Raw genomic sequence first — 25,070 nt, 5'->3', positions numbered from 1 at the left:
AGATCGAATCCTCCAATTAAGGCCCCCGTGTGTCCTTGCTTCAGCACCACATACACTCAAGCCCTGTGGACCTTCTAGCATTTAGCAATTATTAAATGGATCACCATCACATCCCTAATATGGGTACATCAGTGACAGGAACCCAGCAGTTATTCTAACAAATTGGTTGAATCATTGAAGGAATGAATGAATGCTTATAGAGCTGTGGGCTTTTATGTCTTTGCTTTTTTTGGTACTGCAAAAATTTTTAAGTGCCCTTGGTTGTTTTCTTTCTCTTTATTTTTGTGGTTGGTTGTTCTGCTGTTATTGTTTTTCTTTGTTTCAAAACTTTTATTGTATTTAGTGTTTATTAGAATATTGTGCTAATATTATAGCTTCTTTTCAAAAATCAAATCCATTTTTGTAAAAGGCATCCTGAAACTCCTTTTAAACCCTGATAGGATACAAATTAAGGTAACAACATACAGTAAAAAGGTACACTTTCAAACAGTTAAAAATAACTTACATTTTCCATTGCCTCATTCATTTCTTCCTCTGCACTCTGGAGTTTAGTTAAAATAGCTGCTCTTCTTAGGTTCAGATATTTAAGTCGACCCATAACTGTCTAAATTTAAAGAACAAACCTTTAAATACATTGGCATTTGAATATTCTGAAAAAGTGATGAGCTCATGAGTGGAATACTTCCTCGCTTCTTCCTAGCTTCTGGTTGTTTGCTGGCAATCTTTGGTGTTCCTTGGCCAATCTCTGCCTTTGTTGTCACATAACTATCTTCTCCCTGCGCAGCTGAGGCTCTTTGCTTATAAGGACACCAGTCACATTGTATGAGGGCCCACCCAGCTTCACTATGACCGAATCTTAACTTGATTACGTCTGAACAGATCCTATTTCCAAATAAGGTCACATTCATAGTTATTGGAGGATAGATAGGACCTCAAAGTCTTTTGGGGGAACACAATTCAACCTATAACAGTCTGCCTTCTGGTCCCCAAATATCCATGTCCTTAGAGGTCTTGCTCTACGGGACCTCTTTAGGCAGAGGGAAGACAGCCATATGACGACAGAGGCAGATATTGGAGTTATGCTGCCACAGCCAATGGATACTTGAGGGGTGGGGTACCAGAAGCCAGAAGAAGCAAGGATGGAGCCTCCCCTAGAGATTTTGGAGGGAGCATGTACCTGCCAACACCTCAAGTTTGGACTTCTAACCTTTAGAACTGTGAGAGAATAAATCTCTGTCTAGTTTATGATACTTTATTAAGGCAGCCATTAGAAACTAATGCTTAGGCAATCCTAGACACTCTGTGGAAGAGTCTGAAACAGAGCCTGAGATGAGAGATGGTGAGATAGACAAAGTCCTGTTGGTATACAGCAATCTGTGGTAGATTGTATTCTTTGCTCACAATTTACCCTTCCCTCCCTACCCTTGTTAATTCCCTAGTTCACGTTGGGTGGAGTATACTTCCCTATCGACTGGTGTTCAGCTTTTCCGTGCAACTTGTTTTGACCAATAGAGTGTGGGCAGAAGTGCCAGGGCCCTAAGACAACTGGGGCCCTAACAGGCTTGGCAAGTTTCAGCCAGGCCTATCGGAGTTTCTGCCTTCTCCTTGAGGAAAGTGTGTCCCAGGTTGCAAAAAGTGGTCAAATTCTGAATATACTTTGAAAGAGAAGCGTGATGTATACACTTGATGGATTGGATGTGGGATGTGAGAAAAAGAGAAAAGCAGCCAGAAGGATGGATTTAACAGTTACTGAGAGGACAAAACTATAGGAGGAATGTATTTGAGGCGGGATTGTGAATCACGGGTTTTATCTCGTACATTTAAAGCTAAGATGCTTATTAGACATCTGTGAGATCATAGAAAATATATATTGGTCTCTGCCTTGGTGTCTGGCACAGAGGTCCCCAAACCCTTGCAAATTCCTGAGTGATAAGAGCACTAGGAGCATCTGTTGTTCTAATATTTGGTCTCTGATCCATTCCTGACAGAGGGCTCCTAAAACCCTTGTGATTTCCTAAGTGATAAGAGCCCTACGAGCACTTTTTGTTCTATTGAGGAAAGCCTGGGTAAGTTCCTGGATGGCTGCAGGATGGGGGCTGGTTACCAGAAAGATCAGGCCATGATGAGAAGCTTGGGATTTTCAGACCCACCCCCTAATATCCAGAGAAGGGAAAGGGGCTCGAAACAGAGTTAATAATTAATCATGCCTACGTAAGGAAGCCTCCATAAAATCCCAATAATAAAGGTGTGGAGAACTTCCAGGTTGGTGAACACATCCACAATGGGAGGATGATACATTCCAACTCCATGGGGATAGAAGCTCCTGAGCTTGGGACCCTTTCAGACCTCGCCCCACGTATCTCTTCATTTGGCTGTTCATCTGTATCTTTTATCGTATCTTTTAATAAACAGGTAATATAAGTACATGTTTCCATGAGTTCTGAGAGCCACTCTATCAAATTAATTGAACCTTAAGAGGGGGTCGTGGAAACCTCCAATTGTAGCCAAGTTGGAGAGAAGTTTTGGTAACCTGGGGACCTACTACTTGTGATTGGCACCTGCAGTGGGGTGGGAACAGTTGTGTGTGACTGAGCCCTTGACCTGTAGAACCTGACACTATCTCCAACTAGATAGTTTCAGAATTGAGTTAAATTTTAGGATACTCAGCTGGTATCACAGAGGATAGCTTGCGGTGGGGACACCTCCACACATTTGGTGACCAAAAGGGTCGGAAGTGAAGTGTTCTGTGTGAGAGTAAAGAAAGACTCACAGGTGGAAACGGAGTTTTTCCAATACAACATCCAATTGGATATACTGAGTAGTAGTTGATTATACAAGTGTAGAATTCATGGGAAAGGTCTGGTTGTAAGGTATTGAAAGCCATTGGACTGGATGCAGCCTCCTAAGCAGTGAGGGAAGGCAGAGAAGAATGAACGAGGAGTGAGCTCTGGAATCCTCCAACTCTAGAGGTTAGACATGGAGAGAGTCCAGTGAGGCAGAAGGGACTATAGTAGTGTGGCGTACAAGAAGGGAAGAAACAAGGCAGAAGTAATGAGTGAAGTCAAAGGCTGCTGCTAGGTGAATTAGATCAAGACTGAAGAATGAACAGTGGCTTTGGTCGGGAGAAGTTCACTGAGGGTCTTAGCAAGAATACATTCCCACCGAAGAGCTTCTCTATTACCAGCATTTACATGAATTACATCACACCAGAAATCTGGGCGTTATATCTGACTTTTCTCTCTCCCTTCACACCTACATTAAGCCACTCATCAAGTCCTGTCATGCAGACTTCTTAAATACCTTTTACGTCCATCTTCTGTCCATTCCCTCAGTCACTACCCTGGGTTAGGCCACCCTCTCTTACTGGACCTACTGCAAAAGCCAGAGCTTGTCTTCTTAACCACCAATTTTATTTTTCCTCAGTTTTTTCTTTGCACTGCAGTCTGAGTGATCTTTCTTTTTCAAACTGAAGCATATTTTAGTTTATTTTTAAAGTAATTAAAAAATTTTTCAGTTGCATTTCACATGCAATATTATATTCGTTTCAGGTGTACAACATAGAGATTAGACATGTAACTTACGAGGTGATCACCCTGAGAAATCTAGTACCCATCTGACACCGTACATAGTTATTGCAATATTATTGACTATGTTCCTTATGCTATTGAGTGACTTTTCTTAAATACAAGAAGGATCATTTTCATTCTCTGGCTTAAAACCTTTCACTGGCTGCCCATTCACTCACATTAAAGAGTTTAGGTCTCATCATTACAATCCCTGCTTATTCCTTGGCACGATTCTACCTGTCCCATCCCCTCTTCTCCCAAACCCTACCTGTGTTCCAGTCCTACATTCAGTTCCTAGAACTCACAGTGCTCTTTCCTGCCTCTGGGGCTTCATACAGACTCTTCTCTCAACATGGACCATTGTCCCACCTCCCTACCCTCTCCTAGCCTTCTAGGTCTAATTCTTACTCATCCTTAGAGTTCCAATTTAAAAATAATTTCAGACAAATGGCCCTCTTCACCAGACTAGTTCTGCCCTTCTGCCATTTTACAATCCCACGAGCAATGTATGTAGGTTCCAATTTTTCCACATCCTTGCCAACACTTGTTAGTGCCTGATTCTTTTTTTTTTTTAATTTCAGCCAACTTAGTGACTGTGAAGTAGTATCTCATTATGGTTTTGTTTTGCATTTTCCTAATGACACTTGTTAAGCATCTTATTGTGCTTATTGGCTGCTACTTGCTTTTAAGTGTCTTTGAGGCACTTTTTGTCATACAGAGATATTAAATTCAAATGTAGTTTTAATTAAATACGGATAAATGAATAAATACAACATCAAATTTTTAAGTGTCAAAATGAAATTTTCAAAAATAAATGGTTTTTAAAATGTAAATATATTTCCAATGTTTTATTAAAATAAGTACAATCCAGTCAACAATTTTTTGATTTTCCAAACCATGGGATATTCTGACTGAACATTACACTTACCGTGAAGAGCTCCTCTGGGGGCTTATTTCCATCTAGCTCAATGAGATACTGGGAATTGTGTTCAGCCATTACTTCCTGCAGATAACAGAAATTTTTTAATGCAGGATAATTAAGAAAACTAAATGCAAGATCAGAATCTTAATATACTATAAAAAAATCTTTAAAGCTAAATTGCTTTATACATGATATGATGTATGTTATTTTCATGTTCACGAGATCTTTTGCCAAAGCCTAAACTAGTCGTCTTACCATGAATTTCATTTTTTTTTCTCTTTTTTTCAGTTTTTCTCCACACTAAAGTTTTAGAGTCCTTCCCATTAGAAAAGTGTCCTGGGACATCTGTTTCTCTGCAGATATTTATAAAATAATTTGTCAAATTGATAGTTGAAAAATGGGACTGGTTCACTTTACTTTGCAGTCCCCTGGCTAAGGGGAGGTTCAGTATCCAGACCTCTATCCACCACCTAACTATAACCTCTGTGCGTCTTCTATTACATTGTCCGTTTTCCCTGACATTCACGGAAAGCCTTTAACCCTTGTCTATCATAGGAATGGCAAATGCTTTACCTGACGATGATTTATCCTTTGACTTTGTTTATGGTTATCTTCTGCAATGTAGAACATTTTTATAATGAAATATATGTTTTCATTGTTTCTGGATTTCCTTTCTTGCTTAAATTAGATTTTCTCTATCTCAAGATTATACTTCTATTCATCTAAATTTTCTTATGCTGTTTTTTTTTCTAAGATTAAAATCTAAAATCCACTGGATTTTATTTTTGTACTTTGGCAATGCTGAACTCTATCTGAGCCCTGTGTTCCCAAAACTTAGGAATGGTGAGAGCTAAGACCCATCTCCACTGTTCTTCAAGGACTCGGATAAGATCTGTCTCCAACCTTCCTCATGATTCCCGTAAAATTCGAGAATGGCTCCCTTGTTTACATGCCTCCATAAAACCCCAGGTCCCCTTCCTTTTCTTTGAGAAGTTCCTCATTAATGAAGGTTCTCCCTATTACAATAGTCTGAACAAACATGTCAGTATTATTTATTTAACCATAAATAACCATGTTCTGAACAAGGAAGCAATCTTTCCTCAAGCTAGATTCTGAAGAGTGGACTTACTAAGTCGAAGGGTATGAATACTCCAGAGGCTAAAGATACACACACCAGGTGAAACCAGGAGTCAAGTTGGGATTTAAAGACAGGTAAGAATGAGGACTTGGTTTTAGATTACTCCTGAAGCAGGATATAAACCAGAAAACTATGCAGGTTAGTTTGTTCCCACTTGCTTTCCTTATGTCTCTTGGAGGCATACTGAATTTTGCTGGTCTTGGTCTCTCAAGTGACTTGATATCTCAGCCAGGTCAGAGGAGACTAGAACTGCGGGCTCCTACCTTTTCTGGCTCTCCCCCACCTCCTTCTAAACATACCAGTACCCTGGAATTACTGTATAAGGCAAGTGTTTTACTGTTAAGCAAGTTACCTAGGCCTAAAGTCTAGGTTCATGGATTTGAAATTTTTGCTTTGTTGGCACCAGGATAATCAATTCTTATCTATGTTTTGCAGCAGGGCCTAGAAGTTTTCCACTCCTGGACTTCTTATGGACAAGCTATTAAAAAATGACCACACTGATTTCTGTTCCTTTCAACGGGGTATGCATGAGTGTTTGCTTTACCCTATTCTTGCTAGCATTAGAAATTCTTATTCTTTGTTCATCTTTTAAAATTTGATCATGGAAATGATTCTTCATTACTTGGATGAGTATTTCTTTATAACTCGTGAAACTGAACAGTTTTCTAGAGACCTTTTACTCTTGTGTCTTTCACTGCTGTGAACTCTGTTCATATTTATGACCTATTTATCTTGGAGGGTGAGAACTTACAGGTTTAAAAAAATCAATTCTATGACTTTTTTGTAACTGATGTGGATATATTTCCAGCTTGTTGTCTTTTGAGCGAAGTTTTTTTTAAACAATTTATTTCCAAGTCTTATATGTAATGAAATTGAAGCTATCATTTTTCGTTTTCCTTTGTGATCTCATCACTTGCTCAGCTGAACATCTGTCAAACATTTACAAACATTTACTTTGGGCACTGCATTGGGTATTGGCGATGCTAAAATGAAAGAGCTGGTCCCTATCCTGGAAGAGACTGTCTCTGTTTATTTTCCCCTTGTGAACATAGTTTTCTAATTTTCTGAATCTGATTTTGATTATGTTTTATTTCTTATGCTATGCCAGCCACTTAAGGATGATGCAGGATATTTTAGCTGAATGAAAAAAGAACATTATACAGCATGGTATTGGCAGAGAAACAGACACTCAGACCAATGGAATAGAACTGAGAACCCAGAAATAAACCCACAAAAAATATGGACAGATAATTTTTGACAAAGAAGCAAAAAACATACAATGGAGGAAAGACAGTCTCTTCAATAAATTGTGCTGGCAGAATTGGAAAGCCATGTGCAAAAGAATGAAATTGGATTGCTATCTGTCACCATGTACCAAAATTAATTCAAAATGGATCAAAGACTTAGCATAAAACCTGAAACAATAAACTGCATAGAAAAAAACATAGGTACTAAACTTATGGACCTTGGGTTCAAAGAGCATTTTATGAATTTGACTCCAAAGGCAATGGAAGTAAAAGCTAAAATAAATGAATGGGACTACATGAAACTTAAAAGCTTTTGCACAGCAAAAGAAACCATCCACAAAATAAAGAGGCAACCAACTGAATGGGAGAAGATTTTTTGCAAACAGTGCCTCTGATAAGGGGCTAATATCCAAAATATACAAGGAACTCATACAATTCAACAAAAGCGAATAAACAACCCAATTGAAAAATGGGCAGACGACCTGAAGAGGCATTTCTCCAAAGAGGACATACAAATGGCAAACAGACATATGGAAAAATGCTCAACATCACTAATCAGCAGAGAAATGCAAATAAAAACCACAATGAGATATCACCTCACTCCACTTAGAATGGCTACCATCAACAAGACAAATAGTAACAAGTGTTGGAGAGGCTGTGGAGAAAAAGAACCCTTATACACTGTTGGTGGGAATGCAGATTGGTGCAGCCACTATGGAAGGCAGTGTGGAGATTCCTCAAAAAGTTATCACATGACCCAGCATTCCCTCTCCTGGATATCTTCTCCCAAAATCTGAAAACATTTATCCATAAAGACATGTGTGCTCCAATGTTCATTTCAACTTTATTTATGGCGGACAAGACATGGAAACAACCAAAATGTCCTTTGATAAATGAATGGATAAAGAAGTTGTGGTATATATACACAATGGAATACTATTCGGCGGTAAGAAAAGATGATATAGGAACATTTGTGACAACATGGATGGATCTTGAGAGTATAATGCTAAGCGAAATAAGTCAGACAGAAAAAGCAGAGAACCCTATGATTTCACTGATATGTGGTATATAAACCAAAAACAACAAAAGAACAAGAAACACAAATGAAGGAACAAAAACTCATAGACTTAGACAATAGTTTAGGGGTTACCAGAGGGTAAGGGGGGGCTCTAGAAGAGGATAAATGGGATCTAATATATGGTGATAGAAAGAGAACTGATTCTGGGTGGTAAACATACAATGTGAGATATAGATGATGTATTACAGAATTGTACAACTGAAATCTATGTAACTTTACTAACAATTGTCACCCCCAAAAACTTTAATTTAAAAAAGAAAGAATGTTATAGACAGACATGTAAATTACTCTTTAGAAGCTATGTTTAAAGGCCCGGGATAGAAGAGGAGGAAGTGAGGAATAAAGGTCATACATAAGAAAACAATTAAATTTGGTTCTCATTTTAGGGAGTAGATGATGAGAATGAAAATGATCCACTTACTTGTCTTTAAAATATGTAACACTAAAAATCAGCATAAATAAAATTATTTTTATTTCTCTATCAGAAGGGAAGAGGCAATGTGACAACTGTTTTTCATTTGTCTTTGTAGTTCTATTGCTTAGCCTGGTGTCTGCCCAAATACCCAAGTTTAATAAATGTTTGTTGAATAAATCTCCAACACAAATTTGACAGTCTTCCCTGGATTTTTGGCTGTATAAAATATGCTTTTCATATATTGACTTTTAGTAATCATATTTTAAAGCTTTCTTATTACTACATATAATGGCCTTATCATGTTTACATATAATCAACTTTGAATGGGATAATGATAGAAACCAATCTGGGAATAATTCTTCTTTAGATTGCAATTTAAATAAGTTAACAATTCCTTTTAGAATAAAACATGCACCCTAAGTGTACATTTGTTTTTATAAACCCATAATTACAGATTGAAAATGCTTTTACAAAATAGTCTCTTAACATGGGTTTTCCAACCTGCAACCATAAGTGAATTCCTGTAGTGGCTTTTGAAATATGCAGCACATTTATCACTTTTCAGCAACACGGCTGCTTTGTAAAATAATACTGTTCTGTGAAACAGTTTTTTGGGATGGAACCCTTTTTTAATAGCATTCTACCAAGCTCAAAAGGAGCAGAATCAGGCAGATTAATAAATGTGAAAGCTACTTAAACAGTGACAGAACACAAATGCATATCAATATTCCCATTTTCAGCAATATATCTCGTTCTTACTTCTAAAGTAGGAAGAATTGTGTCCTTATAAAGTTTAACAATGTTCTCAACATTTTCCAAATAATCCTCAGGCCTCTGAACTAGATGTTGAAGAATTTCAGCCACCATCTGCATTTCAGCAATAAATGCCTATATGGAAAAGAAGAGATTTTATATATCTTTATCTCAATGATCATTTAATTTACAAGCCACATGCCATTTTGGGTTGAGAAGCAGGCAGAAGGGAAAAATCAGAGACCGAAGATTTTTATTTAAGACACTGAACACCATGAGAGGCCCTTTATTAGATGAAATAAAACTTTAAATTGACTTTGAGACTTATTCATTTCTTTTTGTTCCTCAGTAAGTAGGGAAGAGCAGGGGGAAAGTATCAGATTCTTAGAGACAAAGAAATTAGATTTTCTCTGAATATCTGAGCTTCTAGTTCATTTGTTCGTTTATTCATTCATTCATTCAGTAAAGATTGACTGGGTGCCTACTATGTGTCAGGTACTTCTAGGAGCTTGAGATACTACAGTGAATAAAACTAAGTAAGATGCTGGGTATGTAGAGCACACATTCCAGTTCGGGAAGACAAAACATAAACAATAGACAAATAAATACAGAGGGTTTCAGAAACAATGCATACACATTTTAAGAGAGGAAAAAACTGTGTTGAAATTTTAATATTCAATATATACCGATAACAAATGATGAATATAAGTCATGTGTATACATTTTTTTGGTACCCCTGGTATATAACAGGTTAGGTGGTGGTAAGCAGGAGGAAGAAAGGTAATGCAGGATAGAGGGGATGGAGAGTAATGGGAGAAGTGCTATTTTAATCAGGTAGTCATGAAAGAAGTAACGTTTGAAGAGAGCCCAGAAGGAAATGAGGGAGAGAGCCACACAGATTTCTGGAGAACGAACATTTCAAAGCAGAGGGAATAGTACATGTAAAAGTTCTCAGCCCAAGGCCTGGAAAATGTTCACTATCATATTTATTATCCCATTATTATATTTATTATCTAATTATTAATTCTAGTTTTTATCAATGCATACATATCCATGTCTTGTACTGTTTGAACCACATTATCTATTATATAAGCCATTTACTAACTTATTTGAAATGCTTTAAATACTATTTTAATGGTCAAATAATATATTAACATCCTTAAATATGATTATTTAATCGTTATTCTAGAGTTGGACAACAAGAATGCTTCACATTTTTCACGATTATAAATAACATTTCGCTGAATAACTTTGTACATAAATCTTTATATTGCTAATATTTTCCCTTAGAGTAGTTCCTAAAAGTAAAATTACTGGACCAAAGATTATACATTTCAAAGTGGCTTAACACACACTGTCTTTTCCGAAAGACGCTAACATTCTTCTCTCTCTAGCAGAGGGCTTTGCTAGGATTCTCGTGAATTGAATCAGTACACAACTTCTTATTAAGCACCTACCGTACGTCAGGTCTGCTACAGGCTCGGGGGATACAGACCCTGTTGCATAGAGCTTATCTTCAGTGGAGCAGACAGATAATAAGCAACTAAACAAATAACACAATTTCAGAAAGGGATAAACGCTACGAGAAAAAGGAAGCAGGGTAAGTGGTGACCTGTGCTGTTCAGAATGGTAGCTACCAGCCACTCGTACCGACTGAGAACAGAAATGTGACAAGAGCACACTGGAACGTGCTGCAAGTGTAAAGTGCGCACCAGATTTCAAAAAGCTCACATGAAAGAAATGCATCATTCTTAGAATTTTTAAGTTGATTACATGTTGAAATAAAAGTTTGGATATATTGGTTTAAATAAATTATTAAAATTACTTTTGTTTATTTTTACTTTTTTTAAAAAAGTGGCTACGAGCACATTTAAAATCATATATGGCGGGGTATATTTCTGGGTTAGAGTCACTTGCTGAATGGTCTCTGGAGATGTCATCCCTGGGGTGAGACGTGGGTGATGGGAATGAGCGAGCACATGAAGAGAGTCTGGAGGAGGGTGCGGTCAGCAGAGGGGAGAGGAAACAGTAAGCACAAAGACGAGGTGAGACTGAGTTCAGCACAGTTAAACACTAGCTGGAAGGCCAAGGTGGCTGGAATGTGGGGAGCAAGTGGGGAGAAAAGGTGGGGCTGAGATCAGAGAGGCTGGGTCCACGGCCTTTTAACCATGTGAGGGTGTTTGGATTTTCATCTACAGGTAACAGAAAGTCATCGAGGGTCATATATATATATTTCTTTTTAAATGGCTCTGGCTTCTGTAAAGAAAGGAATGGGATAGGGTGGGTCGAGGAAAGTGGAAGCTAAGAGAACATTAACAAAGCTATTATAGCAGTTCAGGGAGATTGTTTCCAGCTGCGGGAATATAAGGGTGAACACTTTCCCATCATCCACCCAGGTGGGTGGCAGCTTTGCTTCTGAACATGGCTGTGCCACTAGGCAGGGATCACAGCAAACTCGGGCCCGGGGGCTAATCCAGCCTGAAGGCATAATTTAATTACTCCCCCAGCATTGGCCTACATGATATTTTAAAATTTTCGTATTAATTGCCAACTACTCGTATTTTAAAACTCGGATTTCAGCTTCTCTGGAAAAACCAGACGACTGGTAAAAGCAGGCCAGCTTTCCCCCGTGGCAATAGTTAGCTGTCTGGGCTGGAGGTGAGAGGCAGCTGTCCTCTGAAGAAGGGCATACACCCTGTAGCTGTCCAGAGGAACTTTCTGCAATAATGGAAACATTCTGTATCTATGCTGTCCAATTTGGAAGACACAGCCACATTTGGTCACTGAGCACTGGAAATGTGGCTAGCGCTACTGAGTAACTAAATTTTTAATTTTTTATAATTTTAATTAAACAGACACATGGGGCCAACGGCTACCACACTGGACAGCGCCGTCCTAGCCTGCCTCATCCTCACTTTTCCCTGGCCAACATCACACACTGACGTAACCGTGGCCCCCGCAACTGTGAGAGTGTGACCCCTATCTCTCACTGTCTTTGATTTAAGATGGTGTGCTGCATTCATGTTAAAATGATACACGTTTGTTCCTATTCGCTATGAGGCTTTCTTTTTTAAAAAAACAGATCTGGAGTAGATGCTGACAATTATTTAATGCCATAGTTGCACAGGGAAGGTTATTTTATGTTTTTAAATAGGCTTTCTTATATTAGCAGGCTTTTTAAATTGAGATACAATTGATATAACATTGTATCAGTTTTAGGTGTACAAGATAATGATTCGTGATTTGCACACATTGAAAAATGATCACCATAGTATGCCTAGTTACTATTCATTATTACATATAAACAATTTGTTTCTTGTGATGAGAAATTTTAAGATTTACTCTTAAATGAGAGAACAAATGTCAAAAATACATGGAACCAAATAGTGGTGGAGCCAGCAGGATAACAAAGCTGAAGGACACAGAGTCACTGTGATATTAGTGACAAGCCTGCTCAATACCCTACAGGGCAATAAACCTGTAACCTGCGGGATTATCTGGTCTCCCTGGGAAATGATTTGCAACGTGACCATCTATAAATTAATGGAGTATAGGCCCTAATAGAAACGATATTTATTTATAATAAATTTATAATAAATTATAATGATATAAAATTATAAATTAATTAATTTATAATAGAAATCACAGGTATATTTCAGTAGAGTAGGGACTGGCAAACTATGGCCCATCCCACCTCTGTGGGCCAAATCCAGTCCACCACGTGTTAACAGATTTCTTAATCTCAAATTGTCCTCATTCCATCGTGGTAGAAGCTTCCTTGGGTGCCTTACTGCATTATGCCTACTAGTATTGACTTTAGGATTGTTGTAACAACATGTATGTGTGAAATTGAGTTATAGAGTTCTTTTCATGTACTCTCTTTGTCGGTTTGGAATCGGGGTTACATTAACTTCACAAATCGCATTATGCTGGGCTACCTGCTCCCCACAACATACTCTGTCTTTTATGACTCTAACTCCTCACTCTAACTTGCACAGTGCTTCACACAAAGTGGGTGGCCAATAACTGTGTTGCTATGAAATGAAGCCGATCAGCTATCAGGATGGGGAGGGACTTCCAATCTGAGAAGGAGGCTAAATTTGATGACCTCCAGAGTATGATCTACTAGCTCTCAAAAACATGAAGTATGTTTGCTATTTCCTCCAGACTGAATGAAAACACAAAGAAAATGTCATTTCCTCTCCTATCTGCTATTTTCCTATTATCCATGCCATCATTTACCTTAATTGTTGTGAATTTTAAAGTGCAGTATATGGTACTGGGATATTACCTCTTCTTCTTCTTGCTCTTCTTCCTCTTCCCCTTCCTCTTCTCCTTTTCCTTCTTTCTGGGCTTCTCTCTTCCTTTTCCTAAGATTCCCAATGACTTCAGGATCCCACTGATCTCTTGTGTATATGTGCCCTGTAGCACTGTGCTGCCTTTGCCCAGAAACTCTTTGGCATAAATCAAAATCACGGCACTAAGGAACAACGTTAGTAATCACTTAGAACATGTTAAATATGCCTTTACTTCCTTCATACACTATGCAATACACAAACCCCAAAATTCCTTGAAACCCTAGGCAAGTGCAATATTTATTGTCAGTGTCATTTTGTATCAGGTTTCATCACAAGCCAAGAGAGGCACAAGACACGACTTTTATGCTATGCCAACACTTTTCTCTATCCAAAATTAATACATGTGAGAAAATATCAGAAGTTTTAAGATGAAAAAAGAGGGTTACAAGAATAGCAAAAAGATCGCTTCTCGGCCTTTTGGCTAAGATCAAGTGAAGAATAGCAGAAAGAGTTAGAGAAATAGAAAAGAGAATCAGGTTAGTCTGCAAGAGGATTCCATCAAACTAGTTTGAAAAGGCTGAGAATGGAGGGAAATGGGGATATCCATATATTTAGAACAAAAAATATCACGTATTTACAATATTTACTATCACTTAGAGCATTTCGAGTGTAGTATTTCATAAAATGGCAGTCATGAATGGGACCTACAAAGTCATCTCTTCTAGTCTAACCTTTTCATTTTGTAAATGAGAAAACTGAGCCTGGATGATAAAAAAAAAGCCCAAACCAAAGTCTAAAAGTAATTTTCTTCCTTCAACGTGCTTTCACATGTATAATATTTGATTCTATTCTTACACTAATCTTGTAAGAGAAATGACCCACTATGCCGATTAATGCCATTCTGCCGATCAGAGGACTGCTCTGGTAGGTGAAGACACAGAATAGAGAATCAGGCTCGTCTGCACGAGGATTCACATCACACCGTCCTGAGTGGGGACATGACGTGGGACCAGGCCTTCTGATTCAGAGCCCGGCTCTGTGGCACATTATTAATGATAACTTCCATTATTCTGCTCTGAATAATTTGCGGGATAAAAGACTCTGGATGATGTTCCATGGTGGTTCTCAAACATTAGGGTGTAACCGTGTATGGAGACTCATAAATAGAAATTTCTGCTCTCTCTTGTGATTTATGAAGTCTGGAGTGAGGTTTAGACATTTTTAACAAGCTTCCTCAGTGATTCTGATGCCGACAGTTTATGTACCACATAAAGAAGCAAGAAACTTAAGAACCTTCCTTGCTCATTTTCTGATTTCTTCCGGCCACCTCTATGTGGCGATGTGATGGGAATTTATTGAGGTAAGACTTTTATGTAGGTGTCCAAATTTTCACAAAAAAGATCTAAACCCATTTAGGTAATTTTAAAAATGTGTATGTATTTCCCTTCTCCAGCAAGCCAGAACACTCACTTGTGGGTCCTTGACAAAGACGATTCCCTTCAGTTGTCTCCTGTTTCCACTTACAGGAAGTAATTAACAAGAGGGTGAGCCTGAAGGACATGCTTCAGAGCAGTGGTCCTCACGTTTCAGCAGATGTCAGTCACCCAGAGAGCTTTTCCACAGATAGCTGGACGCCACCCCTCGAGTTTCTGACTCATGGTTCTGGGTGGGGCCTAAGCATTTGCATTTCTAACAAGGTTCTGAGAGCTACCTACGTAGTTGGCTCTGGGACTGTACTCTGAGAATTACTGCTGTTGTAGATCACTGGTTCTTTTTTTTCTTTTTTTTTTTTTCTTTTTTTATTTCTTTCTTTATTTTTTTAAAAAAGGGTTAATATGTCTTGAGGAAATAATATATTTAGTTCTGGGGGTGTGGAAATGTCTTCCTAACCTCACTTAGCAACAAGCACGCGTGAGGCCATCAGTAAACATTGTTTAAGAGATGAGTGAATGCGGACAGATTTAGTGTGGATGCTGTTTCTACTCTTTTTTTTTTTTTAATTAATTTTATTGGGGTGACAATTGTTAGTAAATTTACATAGATTTCAGGTGTACAATTCTGTATTACATCGTCTATAAATCCCATTGTGTGTTCACCACCCAGAGTCAGTTCTCCTTCCATCACCATATATTTGATCCCCTTTACCCTCATCACCCACCCCCCACCCCCTTACTCTCTGGTAACCACTAAATTATTGTCTGTGTCTATGAGTTTTTGTTTCTCATTTGTTTGTCTTGTTCTTTTTGGTCTATATACCACATATCAGTGAAATCATAGGGTTCTCTGCTTTTTCTGTCTGACTTGTTTCACTTAGCATTATTCTCTCGAGATCCATCCATGTTGTCACAAATGTTCCTATATCATCTTTCCTTAACGCCGAATAGTATTCCATTGTGTATATGTACCACAACTTCTTTATCCATTCATCTATCGAAGGACATTTTGGTTGTTTCCATGTCTTGGCCACCGTAAACAAAGCTGCAATGAACATTGGAGTACACGTGTCTCTATAGAGAAATGCTTTTATATTTTTGGGGTAGATACCCAGGAGAGCGATTGCTGGGTCATATGGTAATTCTATTCGTAATTTCTTGAGGAACCTCCACACTGCCTTCCATAGCGGCTGCACCAGTCTGCATTCCCACCAACAGTGTATGAGAGTTCCTTTTTCTCCACAGCCTCTCCAACACTTGTTACTATTTGTTTTGTTGATGAAAGCCATTCTGACTGGGGTGAGGTGATATCTCATTGTGGTTTTCATTTGCATTTCTCTGATGATTAGCGATGTTGAGCATTTTTTCATATGTCTATTTGCCATTTGTATATCCTCTTTGGAGAAATGTCTCTTCAGGTCCTCTGTCCATTTATCAATTGGGTTGTTTGTTTTTTTGTTGTTGAGTTTCATGAGTTCCTTGTATATTTTGGATATTAGCCCCTTATCAGAGGAACTGTTTGCAAAAATCTTCTCCCATTCAGTTGGTTGCCTCATTATTTTGTCAATAGTTTCTTTTGCTGTGCAGAAGCTTTTCAGTTTCATATAATCCCATTTGTTTATTTTAGTTTTTACTTCCATTGCCTTTGGAGTCAAATTCATAAAATGCTCTTTGAACCCAAGGTCCATAAGTTTAGTACCTATGTTTTCTTCAATGCAGTTTATTGTGTCAGGTCTTATGCTTAAGTCTTTGATCCATTTTGAATTAATTTTGGTACATGGTGACAGGTAGCAGTCCAGTTTCATTCTTTTGCACGTAGCTATCCAATTCTGCCAGCACCATTTATTGAAGAGGCTGTCTTTCCTCCATTGTATGTTTTTAGCTTCTTTGTCAAAAATTATCTGTCCATATTTATGTGGTTTTATTTCTGGGTTCTCAATTCTATTCCATTGGTCTATGTGTCTGTTTTTCTGCCAATACCAAGCTGTTTTGATTATTGTAGCCCTGTAGTACAAGGAAAAATCAGGGAGTGTGATACCTCCAGTATTGTTCTTTTTTTTTAATATTGCTTTGGCTATTCGGGGTCTTTTGTGGTTCCAAACAAATCTGATGATTTTTTGTTCTATTTCTTTAAAAAATGCCATTGGGATTTTGATGGGGATTGCATTAAATCTGTATATGGCTTTGGGTAATATGGCCATTTTAACTATGTTGATTCTTCCAATCCATGAGCACGGAATGTCTTTCCATTTCTTTGTGTCTTCTTCAATTTCTTTCAAAAATGTCTTATAGTTTTCAGCATATAAATCCTTCACATCCTTGGTTAAGTTTATTCCTAGGTATTTTATTCTTTTTGCTGCAATTGCAAAAGGAATTGTTTTTTCTATCTCTTTTTCTGAGATTTCATTGTTGGTATATAGGAAAGCAATGGACTTTTGTACGTTGATTTTGTAGCCAGCAACTTTACTATATTCATTGATTGTTTCTAATAGCTTTTTGGTGGAGTCTTTAGGGTTTTCTATGTATAGCATCATGTCATCTGCAAAGAGTGACAATTTAACTTCTTCATTCCCAATTTGGATGCCTTTTATTTCTTTCTCTTGCCTGATAGCTCTGGCGAGGACTTCCAACACTATGTTGAAAAGCAGAGGTGATAGGGGACAACCTTGTCGTGTTCCTGAACGTAGAGCAAAGGGCTTCAGCTTTTCACCATTAATTATGAGGTTAGCTGAGGGCTTGTCGTATATGGCCTTTATTATGTTGAGGTATTTTCCTTCTATACCAATTTTAGTAAGTGTTTTAATCATAAATGGATGTTGTATCTTATCAAATGCCTTTTCTGCATCAATTGATAGAATCATATGATTTTTGTCCTTTATTTTGTTTATGTGATGTATCACATTGATGGATTTGCGAATGTTGAACCATCCTTGTGCCCCGGGGATGAACCCCACTTGGTCGTGATGAATAATCTTTTTAATGCATTGTTGTATTCGATTTGCTAGAATTTTGTTTAGGATTTTAGCATCTGTATTCATCAGAGATATAGGTCTGTAGTTTTCTTTTTTTGTGTTGTCCTTACCAGGTTTTGGTATCAGGGTAATGTTGGCCTCATAAAATGAGTTAGGGAGTACTGACTCTTCTTCAATTTTTTGGAAGAGTTTGAGCAGGATTGGTATTAGATCCTCTTTGAAGGTTTGGTAGAATTCACTGGTGAAGCCATCTGGTCCAGGACTTTTGATTTTGGGAAGGTTTTTGATGACTGATTCAATTTCGTTACTGGTGATTGGCCTGTTAAGATTTTCCAGTTCTTCCTGATTCAGCCTTGGAAGGCTATATGTTTCTAAGAACTTGTCCATTTCTTCTAAGTTATTAAATTTGGTGGCATATAGTCCTTCATAGTATTCTTGGATAATCCTTTGTATTTCTGTGGTGTCCGTGATAACTTCCCCTTTTTCATTTCTGATTTTGTTAATTAGTGTCTTCTCTCTTTTTATCTTAGTGAGTCTAGCCAAGGGTTTGTCGATTTTGTTAATCTTTTCAAAGAACCAGCTTTTTGTCACATTAATTTTTTCTATTGTCTTTTTGTTCTCTATTTCATTTAGTTCTGCTCTGATTTTTGTTATTTCCTTTCTTCTGCTGACCTTGGGTTTCGCTTGTTCTTCTTTTTCTAGTTTTTTAAGGTGTAACATGAGGTTATTTATTTGGGATATTTCTTGTTTCTTGAGATAGGCCTGTAATGATATAAATTTCCCTCTTAAAACTGCTTTCGCGGCATCCCAAAAATTTTGGTAAGATGTATTTTCATTGTCATTTGTTTCTATGTATCTTTTGAGCTCTCCTCTAATTTCTTCTTTGACCCAGTCGTTCTTTAAAAGTATGTTGTTTAATCTCCATGTATTTGTGTTTTTTCCTGCTTTCTTTTTGCAGTTGATATCCAATTTCAAAGCTTTGTGATCAGAGAATATGCTTGGTATGATTTCAATCTTCTTAAATTTGCTGAGGCTGATTTTGTGTCCCAATATATGGTCTATCCTTGAGAATGTTCCATGTACACTAGAAAAGAATGTATAGTCTGATGTTTTAGGATGAAGTGCTCTATATATGTCAATTATGTCCAATTCATCTAATGTGTCATTTAGGGCTGCGATTTCGTTATTTATCTTCTGTTTGGATGATCTATCCATAGCTGTCAATGATGTATTTAAGTCCCCTAGTATAATTGTGTTTTGGTCAATTTCTCCCTTTAGTTCTGTTAGTAGTTGCTTGGTATATTTCGGTGCTCCCTGATTGGGGGCATAAATATTGATGACTGTTATGTCTTCTTGTTGTATAGTCCCCTTTACCATTATGAAATGTCCATCTTTGTCTCTTGTTATCTTTTTCACCCTGAAGTCTGTTTCATCGGAAATCATTATGGCTACACCTGATTTTTTCTGGGTACCATTTGCTTGAAGTGTCAATTTCCACCCTTTCACTTTGAGTCTATGCTTGTCCTTGTAGCTGAGATGTGTCTCTTGTAGGCAGCATATGGTTGGGTTTAGTTTTTTGATCCAATCTGCTACTCTGTGTCTCTTTATTGGTGAGTTCAGTCCATTTACATTTAGGGTGATTATTGATATGTGAGGATTTCCTGTCATTCTGTCTTTAGTTTTTTGGTAAGGCTGTGTCTCCATTGTTTCTTTGCCTTTTTGTTGTTGTCTGTTATTTCTGTGTGGTAGTATTCTATGATGTTTCCCTCTGTTTCTTCTTTTATTACAGTATATATTTCAGATTTGGATGTTTTTTGAGTGGTTACCCTTGAGTTTATGTAAAAGAAAGTTTGATATTTAGAGTATTCCAGTTTCTTCAGTACGCTTACTTTCTCTATTCCCATATTCCAGTTCAGGCCTTTACGCTCCCCCTTTTTATGTTTCGGTTGCCACAAGTTGTCCCTGTTGATGGTGGTCTAATAGCCTCCTTTAGTATTTCTTGTAGTGCAGGTCGTGTATTAGAAAATTCCCTCAGCTTCTGGATGTCTGGAAAGGTCTTTATTCCTCCTTCATATCTAAAGGAGATCTTTGCTGGATATATTATTCTTGGCTCATGATTTCTCTCTTTCAATAGTTTGAATATTTGGTTCCATTCCCTCCTAGCTTGTAGAGTTTCTGCTGAAAAATCTGATGATAATCTAATGGGCTTTCCTTTGTAAGTTACCGTCTTCTTTTCCCTGGCTGCCTTGAGGATTCTTTCTTTATCATTGATTTTAGACAGCTTCAATACAATGTGCCTTGGTGAAGGCCTGTTGGGATTGAGGTAATTAGGTGTTCTATTTGCTTCTTGGATTCGAGGATCCAGTTCTGTCCACAAGTTTGGGAAGTTCTCATCGACGATTTGTTTGAATATATTCTCTGTTCCCTTCCCTCTTTCTTCTCCTTCTGGTATACCCATTATTCTTATATTGCTCTTTCTGATGGAGTCAGAAAGTTCTTGTAGAGTTCTTTCATTTCTTTTAAGTCTCAAGTCTCTTTCTTCTTCCCTCTGTGTAAATTCCAGGTTCCTATCTTCAATGTCACTGATTCTTTCCTCCATCTGGTCAACTCTACTACCTAAGCTGGATATTTTATTGTTAATTTCTTCTATTGAGTTCTTAATCTCCAGAAATTCTATTTGGTTCTTTTTCAAGATTTCAATCTCTTTTGTAAAATGCTCATGTTGTTCTTTGATTGTGTTTCTGAGTTCATTAAACTGCCTTTCTGTGTTTTCTTGCATCTCGTTCAGTTTTTTCAGAATTGCTATCTTGAATTCTCTGTCATTTAAATCACAAAGGTCCATATCTCTAAGTTCCTTTTCTGGAGACTTTTCACTTTCTTTCTGAGCTATCTTGTTGCCTTGGTTATTCATGGCAATCACTGATTTACTATTTCTCTTCCTAGACATCTACAGGAGTGTCTTCTGCAACAGGCTGATAGGTATGCGAAGAGCTTTTGGAGTTCCAAAGCTCTTTCTGCACCAGATTCAGAGCCCGTTTGTTTCAGCAGTTCTGTTTACTCCTGCAGGGATCCGCCCAGATAGGTGGGGCCAGGGGCGGGGTGAGTTGTGAGAGGTGGCCCAGAGCAATGGCGGCGACCACCACCACAGCCAGTCCTGCTTCCACAGCTCCCTCCCCTTTGCCGGAACTAGTTGAGCTGCGAATCTGTGTCTGCGGTCCACAGTTCTCAGAACAGCAAATATTCTGTCCTTTGATCCGACACTGCTACTTTATTGCTTCTAGCACCGGGCAGGTGGGGGCGGGGCGAGCTCTGGGAGGGTAGGGAGGGGGCGGCTAGTCTCCGTGCCTGAGGCTTCCGCTCTCCGCTCGGCAGTGAGGGCTTAAACCACCGATTTCAGCCCTCTTCCCTCAGTCTTTGCTCTGAGGTCTGCCGTGAGCGAGCGTTGGGTTCAGCGGTTTTGTATGCTGCCCCCTCAGCCCTGTGGGCCGTAAGCGGAGCCCTAGCAGTCCGAGTCCTTCCCTCTCCCGCAGCGGCGGTAGTTCCGGGAGCAGCGGCCTCCGAGCACTGAGCTAGGTCTGTGTCCTGCGCCCGCGCGCGGCTCCGTCTCCGCACTTCTCCTCTCCCTCCTCCCCCGCTCGCGCGATTCACCCACCTGGAGGTGAATTCAGTAGTCGGCCTCTTTGTCTTGCCTGTCTGCTGTGCAAGGAGTCCTTTGTGGAGTTATTGTTGTCCGATTCGTTGTAAATTCCAGGGGAGCGTTACAGAGGCTCACCTCACGCCGCCATTTTTTTTTCTACTCAGATCACTGGTTCTTAATGTGTTTTTTTAGTACAGACTCTTTTAGAATATGATGAAAGCCATAGGCTTTTGCTTCAGAAAAAATGCATGTACACATAAAATTTTGCATGTAATTTCAGGAGGTTCATGGATACTTAAAGATTCATGGATTCCAGGCTAAGAACTTCTGCCCTAGAAATTCCAGGCTTTATCCCTAACTAAGGCCAAACCATCAGAGAAGTGTGTTATACTGAGTTCTGTCTCATGGTAGGCCCTGTGATTACACTCTGGCTACCCTGTAGAAACTGCTGTGGATACCCACTGTTACACTTATAATATAAATGATACCCACTACCTCACTTATAACATAAATGGGGTTCAAGACTTTACTCTCGGGGCCGGCTGGTGGCTCAGGCGGTTGGAGCTCTGTGTTCCTAACTCCGAAGGCTGCCGGTTCATTCCCACATGGGCCAGTGGGCTCTCAACCACAAGGTTGCCAGGTTCAATTTCCCGCAAGGGAAATGGATACTTAAGGGAAGGGATGGTGGGCAGCGCCCCCTGCAACTAATGACTGAACACGGCACCTTGAGCTGAGCTGCCACTGAGCTCCCGGATGGCTCAGTTGGTTGGAGCATGGGCTCTCAACCATAAGGTTGCCAGTTCGATTTCCCACAAGGGATGGTGGGCTGTGCCCCCCTACAACTAGCAACGGCAACTGGACCTGGAGCTGAGCTGCGCCCTCCACAACTAACACTGAAAGGACAACAACTTGAAGCTGAACGGCGCCCTCCACAACTAAGATTGGAAGGACAACAACTTGACTTGGAAAAAAGTCCTGGAAGTACACATTGTTCCCCAATAAAGTCCTGTTCCCCTTCCCCAATAAAATCTTTAAAAAAAAAAAAGACTTCAGTCTGTACATTAACAATCTCTTACATTAAGACCCATGTAAAACACATTTCTCTCATTTTTAGTGGGAGTTTTGTTTTTCCCGAGGAATGGCTTGTCTTCATGGACAATGTGAATTTTATATAACTGCTCACGTTTTCCCTTCCATTTTGGCTGATCCAACTTACAACCAAATTGATGCCTCAAATTTAGCAAGCACTTGGGGCCGTATAGCCTGTGGGCCCAGGTCTTAATTTCTTATATAGTCTATATTTTTCATGGCTTAGACTTTGTATTTGGTTTCAGTAATTGCTCTTTCCTTCTCTCCATTATACACATGCTCACATGTGACATTCCCAGGATTACACAGGGGTTTTGATTGGCCTCTGACCATGACCTGTGGCTGGGGCTCCAAGTCCCGCACGGCAATGCCCCCCCACCCTCACAGCTGACCCTAACACCTGAGCTGAGAACCATCTAACTTATTCTGAGCTGTCAAGCCTGTTGGAAAATCGGGCAGTGTATGAATATAGAAGCTCATCATTCAATTTTACATAAACAAGTAGTCCTCACCTCTCTGAATGCTTATCAACCCCATGGGGCAGCTATTACCGTCTTTGTAAAGAGGAACTTGAGACTCCTAAATGTGACTTACCAAATTCTAACAGCCGAAAAAGGAGAGAATTGGGAACAGCACTCAGCTTTCATTCTTAATCAATCCAGTAATGTTCTTTAACATTCACACATCCAAATTATTTGTTCGTTCTTTCATTTTATTTAACTGGCAAACTATTATGTCATCTATTGTACTAGTTGCTGTTTATATGAGTAAGACATGGTTCCTGCTTCAAGTAAGGCAGAGTCCAGAAGGAAAATGGGCAATGACAAGATAGTGAGGTAATATGATAGAAAGAAGAGAGTAACATGAATGGTCATCAGAGAAGTATTTAACTTTCTCTGGTAAGTACTAATGTTTGTGGGGAAAGGAGAGAGGTAGGTGGAGAGGAAGGGAGGGAAGGAAGGAAGGAGAGAGGGAGAGAGAGGGAAGCAGAGGGATAGAGAGGGAAAGAGAGAATGTTAGTTAATGTGTGCTGGTATGTAGGGGGTGGTCATCAGGGCAAGTTCTGAGGACATGACGCCTGAACTGACTTTCAGAGGATGACTATGGTTAAGTCCGGTGAAGAGGCAAAGAGATGTGTCCTGTAGATAGAGCTGCAGGTGCAAAAGCACAGAAGGATAAGAAAGTGTAACTCAGTGCCTATGTTTGATGCATAAGCTATTATTTCCCTAACAGGTTAACGTTTTTGAAAGCATTCCTTTAATTTCACTATCATCAAAAAGATTGGTTAACTATACTAAAAAAAACAACTAATATTCTTACCTTAATATTGATTATAATATCAGGTTTCAAAGCTAAATTTTTAATTAATTCCATTTGCTGCAAAATAGTCACGGCATCTTCTGAAAGTGATGGTATTTCAGTGATAATATAACCTGTAGAGTAAAATAGAATTTTAAAGTTTTATAATAATACCCACATGAGAGCTTGGATTTATTATTACTTTATAAAAAATCATCTAGTTATTGATGAACACTAGTGCAGGTCTTAAAATCATCTGCCAAAAATCTTTAAATTTTAAATCTTTAAATAACTATGAATAGTGTTTTTCTGATAAATAAAATCATTGGGCTAGAAGGACACATCTTTAAAAACTCCAAATTAATTTATTTTAGGCACATGAGGTGCCTAGAGAAGGAAATTCTATGGTAATAATTGTTTTAACTCATATTAGGAAAGCTCATATAATGAATGGTAAAGGTACATTATAGGGATTGTGTGGTAAATTATTTTTCTTTCTTAATGTTTTATAATATAACAGGGTATATGTGTCTGTAACATATATGTAAGTTATAGAGAGTGATAAAACACCTCTCACACAGTGTAAGAAATTATCAATATAATTTTGGCATAGCACATCCATTGGGTTGCATTCCTACCCAGACACCCAAATCTTCTCATTGAAATCCACGCTGTGAACCAACATCACATTAATCTTAATATAGTTCTTTAATTATGTCAGTGTCTTGCTTGATAAACTTTTTTCTTATTAATAGAATAAAGTCTCAACTCCTTCAGTAGGAATTCATAGGCCTTCAACCAATTTTCCCGCTATTTTAGTAGAATTTTTTTTTCTTGGAATAACAATTGACAGATAAATTATGGTTATTCAGCTTTGAATACTTGACAGAAATTTTGTAAAAAGTGAATGGAGTGAGACTGTTATGTCAAGGAAACAACTGACAGTATTTGTTGCTAATTATAAAATTCAAGTGAAAATTCATAATTTTGGAAAACTTGTATCCACTGCCATAAGAGTAATAGCTTCCCAAGTCTTCAAACTTATCCTGATGAGATTGGTGGTGGTATTAACAAATGGGATTTTTTTGATATTGTATAATGAAACGGGCCAACTTTTGGAAAGTGTGCATAAAACTCAGTGAACAAATATTTTGCCAATGACCAATGCATAATGCCACACACTCATGCATGGGTAAAAGACCCATTCCAAGTGCAAGACAGAT

General features: G+C 38.5%; 1 protein-coding gene across 2 annotated transcripts in view; it reads right to left on the bottom strand.

The window, feature by feature from the left end:
- Window positions 1-25,070, bottom strand: part of AK9 (adenylate kinase 9) — a 135,613-nt gene that overhangs the window by 92,927 nt on the left and 17,616 nt on the right. For both annotated transcript variants that reach the window (XM_081044575.1, XM_081044574.1), the window contains exons 6-10: window positions 23,869-23,981; window positions 13,411-13,599; window positions 9,126-9,254; window positions 4,495-4,569; window positions 506-604 (exon numbers count right to left, since the gene is read on the bottom strand). In XM_081044575.1, the coding sequence (XP_080900701.1) occupies window positions 506-604; window positions 4,495-4,569; window positions 9,126-9,254; window positions 13,411-13,599; window positions 23,869-23,981 (605 nt within the window). The remainder of the gene's footprint in view (window positions 1-505; window positions 605-4,494; window positions 4,570-9,125; window positions 9,255-13,410; window positions 13,600-23,868; window positions 23,982-25,070) is intronic.

The sequence above is a fragment of the Rhinolophus hipposideros genome (assembly GCF_964194185.1).
Source record: "Rhinolophus hipposideros genome assembly, chromosome: 3".
In the NCBI taxonomy this organism is placed as follows: domain Eukaryota; kingdom Metazoa; phylum Chordata; class Mammalia; order Chiroptera; family Rhinolophidae; genus Rhinolophus; species Rhinolophus hipposideros.
The sequence above is the reverse complement of the archived record's forward strand: the minus strand, read 5'-3'. Positions and strand labels throughout refer to the sequence as shown.